The 5,462-nt window shown below is 40.5% G+C and overlaps 1 protein-coding gene across 1 annotated transcript; it reads right to left on the bottom strand.

Moving 5' to 3' along the window:
• Nucleotides 1–933: 933 nt before the first annotated feature.
• On the bottom strand, nucleotides 934–4,769 carry LOC149274336 (tissue alpha-L-fucosidase-like). The gene is made up of 8 exons (XM_089505652.1): nucleotides 4,420–4,769; nucleotides 3,372–3,506; nucleotides 3,153–3,290; nucleotides 2,774–2,879; nucleotides 1,988–2,188; nucleotides 1,675–1,865; nucleotides 1,244–1,343; nucleotides 934–1,074 (listed from the first exon to the last, which is right to left on the bottom strand). Exons 1-8 carry the CDS (start codon nucleotides 4,767–4,769, stop codon nucleotides 934–936), a joined length of 1,362 nt encoding a protein of 453 aa, XP_089361778.1.
• Nucleotides 4,770–5,462: the final 693 nt, after the last annotated feature.

Below are 5,462 nucleotides of genomic sequence, written 5' to 3'. Positions count from 1 at the left end.
CTTTGTTCCATTGCATCTATTATTGTAATCTAAGCATCAGGAAATCCTAAAAACAATGTTGTCTATTTCAAAGTCCACTAATCATAACCAGTCTTTTAATGCTTCATTAATAGATAGTGAATTAAAAAAAATAAAAAAAAGAACTGCACAGACACATGTTTGGTAGAAAATAATTTGTCTTCTTGGACAAATATATTTAAACATTTATATTAATCTTACAAATGAAATCAAGTAATCAAATGGAATACAATCATGTAAAAACAGCAAAATGCTGAATTACTGTATTTTAATTAGCAGAAGTGATTAACTCATACAGTGCAAATAAAGAGGTCTTAGAGCAGGTCAGTTCTTCGTGTAAGACAGAAGACACAACAGAAATGATATTCAGATGCAATATTCACATGGCAAGTAGAGCCCATATGGAGTTTCACAAATTGAGAACATGCTGTATGTTTTGAATTTGAGAAACTCCATTGCGCTGTGCATTGAGGACTCCCAAGAAGTGCAATTTCCATTTACAGCATGAGGAATCACCCAGGAGTAAGCAGAAGGGCACATAAATGGAGTAAGGCAAGTGCCCCATCTGTAAACTTTGGTTCACAGACAATCTTTCACTGCTGTTCACAGCTGCCATGTACAAAAACAAACATACAATCACAAAGGTTATGGCAGCAATTAATCTGAGAAGAAGTATATAGTGCTGAATACACCACCTTCTGTAACAGAAGGAGCTCAAACAAGTTGTTTGCTTATAAAATCAGAGCTGAAAAAGAAACCCAAAACAATTACACCTCATCTTTAACGGTAACATCTAATTAAACACAGGATTACTGATTTCCCAAAACTGGTCCCGGTTTACGGAATACTAGAAAACATGGGCTGCAAATTGCAGACTTCTCAATATGATAACTTCATCCTCGTGCAGCAAGTCTCCTAAATCACTCCTTGCAGTCTTAGAGTGCATCCGTGTTCTACAAGGAAGGTTCCTGGAGGAATACTGGGCAATTGAATGACAAGACCTCCCTCTGGACTTGATTTCCAACGCAGATCCGCAGTAAATCCAAGCATCTTTACCTGCAACAAGCAGAATTAAGCCACATTATTAATATCACCACAACCATGAAGTTTATAATTAATCAATAATTTTAAAAATTAAATACTAGATTCAGCCATCATAAAAAAGCACTACTCTACACGTTTTAGCTGAACATTTTGTAGTCGAGAAACTTTTGTGCATACTCACAGCTGTGTTTGGGGTTGGTTTAGGAGAAGCAAGTTTCAGTATATTGTCTTCTGGCCACCTCAGGAAGACAGCGTATACACAGGACTCCTTGCTAGTGTACCTACAAAATACATTTAAATATTTAAAAACATTACTGTGCCTTGTAGAAAGAACAGAAGGATGAACCAGAGCGTGCAAAGGATTATCGCATGAATCGGGCATTTCCCCTCATTCTGTAGGTCATAACTGGCCTATTAATTGTCCTCAAGTCATTTTTTTGGACTACCCCATAATCCTTAGTTGCCTGAGCCATACAACTGGAAAGTCACAACTAAGGTGCATTAAAAAGATAAATTTTATATGTAGTATTATAGGTTTTATTGCTCTCCTGAGGCCCTAAGATACGGCAAGCCTATATACAATGTGATCATGTTTTTAGGTGGCACACATACCAGACACTGTCTGTCGAGTTTTCCTTCTGCACTCGCCAGGGCTTGCTAGCATAGATTGCCTCGCCATTAATGCTCAGCCATTTTCCAACAGCAAGCAAACGTTGCTGAAATATGGGCATGATCAAACCATCCTTGCTAGGTCCCACATTAAGAAGATAATTTCCTCCAAAGCTCACTGTCTGCACCAGTTCCTGTGGGATGTGACAGAATAGAACACCAGTACTTGGTTCATATCAAATGCAATAAATAAAAAGGGGTAAATGATATATGTACAATTTACTGCACAACAATCACAGATGTGGCTTATACTCACTTTAATGATGTTCCCTTCATCCATCAGCTGATTAAGCTGCATGTTGCGCCTGTATCCCCAGGAGAACGTGTCGACTGAAGTGCATTTCTCCCATTTGTGATCTGGCAAGGTGCTGGGTGTGAATTTATCAGCGCAGTTGTAATATCCACCATGGTGGCAGGAGCAGTTACTACCCCATCGGTCATTCACCACTACTGTGTCCTAAATTTAGAACACATGCAATATCATATACAGTAAATGCTGACCTGGGATTGCCACATATGTCAATATAAACCAAAAGGCTTATAAATGGGTGTTACTGTCCATAGGATTTAAAAATAGTCACCTTTTACATCTTTAAATATTAACTCAACGACAACTAAATCTGTGAAACCGGGGAGTTTTGATGCAGCTATAGTTTTAAATCATGATATATCTTATGTGAAATGCATACATTGTATTTCATACATATCTAACATGAGAAAAGGTCCAAGCCATCGCAAGTTTTAATGGCATTACAGTTAAGGAAATTAATCACTAAATCTAGGAATGAAAGAGCCCTGTGTCGGTGGCATGCTATTTTCCACTGTAGGCAAACCTGTCCCATTAGGAAATTCATATAAATCCTTTCAGAAGCTCAGTACATTTTACCAAGTAATGCCTAGAAATTAGCATTTTAGCAATATAACACAAATCACATGGAACATTTTCATAGAAAACAGAGCTCATGTGCATTAATCTACCTGATGTATGGTGTGTGTGTATATGACGAACGTAAGACACACAAGTGGTGAAAGATCTTTATACCTTTACAGGACTTTCATTGTATAGCCAGGCCAAGAAATCGGTGGAGTTCCAGTAGGTGTCTGGTGATTCCCAGTCTCCATCTGACCAGATTATATCTGGCTTGTACCTTTTTGAAAGAAAAATAATAAATAGTGTACATGGAGACACACAATACCTAAATAATTACGTACTTTTTTTTTTTTTAAGCCATTTAAAAGTGAATAGATAGAATCAGTGACAATATTTTGTTTGCACAGCTTGATAACTTCATGCAATCATTTACGACAAGCCAATAGCTTTGGCATCAGATGAGGAGGGTGTTTGGGTGGGGTGGGGGGACCCATACAACATGTCAGAAAAATAATGCATCAGGAGGATTATATCATGAGGTGTATCTTACCTTGTTACTAGGTCATATAGTTCAGGCATGGTCTTTGAAAACACGAAATACTGAGTTTTGAAGCCATTCTTTTTGTCAATTAAATAAAGTGGGTGGAACCACTCCAGTAACGAATGATACAGTCCATAGCGAAGATTCCTAAAACATACAGTAACATTATATACATAATTTAAGTTGCACTGAGCAAAAACTGATTGAACGCCATGATCAACAACCCACCGTTTCCTCAGTGCATTTCCCAGGTCTCCTACAAGGTCACGGTGCGGCCCGGTGTCCACAGAGTTCCAGTTCCAGGACACTGGAGAACCCCAGTTGGTAAAACCTTCATGGTGCTTAGTGGTTAAGACAACATAACTGGATGACAAAAAAAACAAAAACAAAAACAGGTGTACAAGTTTGAGCTTAGGTTGGAACCATGCACTTTCCTTTCTCCTTATCAGAAACATCAAATTAGCAATAGGACCATTTAAATGTTTATTATACCACATTCACGCATACAGATTGGTTGTTTCCTTCCATGTATTTGATAGTTAATTTCTTGGTGTTTATGCTTTGCTGTTTGTGTGGCAAAGTCCTATTGTTGTGCTGCTGTTGCACACGAGTTCTCTCCTCCGAGCCGTCATGCACCATTGCCAACTTCACAATAGGAAACGCTTGGGGCGATGATATATGATTTTGCACTTAATTGTTTATTTAGATTATATTGGTATACCTTCTGAAAGATGTGGGCCAGAGTAGTAATTTGGTTAAGAACATCCGTTTAACCATTAAAATTCCTAATATGCAGCGTTTGCAGATAGTTTTATAGGTGGTTCTTCATCTGTTCTATATGTGCTCCACAAACAAGACAAAAACAATCCGAATGTAGACTGGAGGGAGAACAGCCGCCACGTACCATGCATGTTTTAAAAGATGCCCTAACGAATGGGGTTGTACACCATGAACAAAAAGGGGTAAACTGCACCCAGATACCTCTCTGTGCTATGTTAGCACTGCCATTATGCCCCAATACCATATAGGTGGCACAATAATTCAATTGTAGCCACTGAACACTGATGTCTGTATAGAAGCACATTTATTGTCTTTAACATCATTTATGTCCCATTTCCAACTGCCAGAACACGTTACAGCCGCTGATCGCAACATTAAACGGGCGGCATGCCAACAACCACAGCAGCTCGCCTGACACGGTGCATAATTACACAGCTCCCCTGTGCAACCCGATCTCCCTTAAAGCTAAGCAGGCATTCCCCTCAAATCGCCTTACCGTGCTCCGGCCGCCACGAACAGGTCTGCCCAGGCGTCCGGGTTAAAGAACTCTGCGGTGAACTCAGGGGCGAAGTCGGCGTAAGTGAACCCCGGCCGGTAGTTAGACTCCATGAACTCCACGTACTGCTTGTTTTTCTCCTGCCGCCAGTTCCACCAGAACCATTCACTGCCAAAGGACGGCACCGAGAAGACGCCCCAGTGCAGGAATATCCCGAACTTGGCCTCGTCAAACCATGGCGGCAGCGGCCGTTTATCCAGCGAGTCCCAGTTCGGCTCATACTTGGAGACGACCGTGGACGATAGGACAGCCAGAACAAGGAAGCCGAGAGAACATCGAAACGCTTCCATTATTATAATCAGAACTGTCACAAGTTCTGTCATGTGACCGGAACCACCTTCCTATTAAAGGCGCACCTCACAGTCACCGCCCACTAGCGGCAAGTTGGAGCCTCTACCTGTCAGCATCCCATCACCTGACCTCTAGTACCGGACATCCATCCATCCGTCCCTCCAGGGCCGGACTGGGACTGAAAAGCAGCCCTGGAAAAATTTGGAGACCAGCCCCATATAGTTTATCTCACGGTGAAGCTCTTATACCCACACGCACCCCTTATACACACCCGAGTCACACTATGTGCAATTCTTTTTATCTCATTATTTGTATTAAAATGCCAGAAAGCAAAAGTGTTAAAAGGCCCTAATAAATTAAATACATTACACATAATAGGATCAAAACATTTACTACTGCGAACATTGTTAGATGAAAGAGTTCCATTTTATTTGGTGGAACAAAACACTGATCACATTATTCTTCACGATATTCTGGTAAGAAACTTTTATTTCTTTATTAATTCATGTAGACTATTTTTTTCCATATTTAATAAAAGCTATGATTGAGACATATTTGGTTTTTATTTCCTTTCATTTGACAACCTACCCCCGAGTTATGCACCTCTGCCCCCAGGCTTGCCACTCTGCCCCCCTGATATGCCTTCTAACCCCCTATATGCCACTCTGCCTCCAGAAATGCCTTATACCCCC

Source organism: Sceloporus occidentalis, unplaced genomic scaffold (genome assembly GCF_023333645.1).
Source record: "Sceloporus occidentalis isolate IW3139 unplaced genomic scaffold, rSceOcc1.0.p SCAF_336, whole genome shotgun sequence".
NCBI lineage: Eukaryota > Metazoa > Chordata > Lepidosauria > Squamata > Phrynosomatidae > Sceloporus > Sceloporus occidentalis.
Note: the sequence above shows the minus strand (reverse complement) of the source record. Positions and strands in the feature narration are given on the sequence as shown.

Coding starts and splice junctions, on each gene's coding strand:
- LOC149274336 (XM_089505652.1), bottom strand. CDS start 4,769: ATGGAAGCGTTTCGATGTTCTCTCGGCTTCCTTGTTCTGGCTGTCCTA. Junction 3,507..4,419: donor TTCGTGGCGGCCGGAGCACG/GTAAGGCGATTT, acceptor TTTGTCATCCAG/TTATGTTGTCTTAACCACTA. Junction 2,189..2,773: donor ACAATGAAAGTCCTGTAAAG/GTATAAAGATCT, acceptor TTCTAAATTTAG/GACACAGTAGTGGTGAATGA.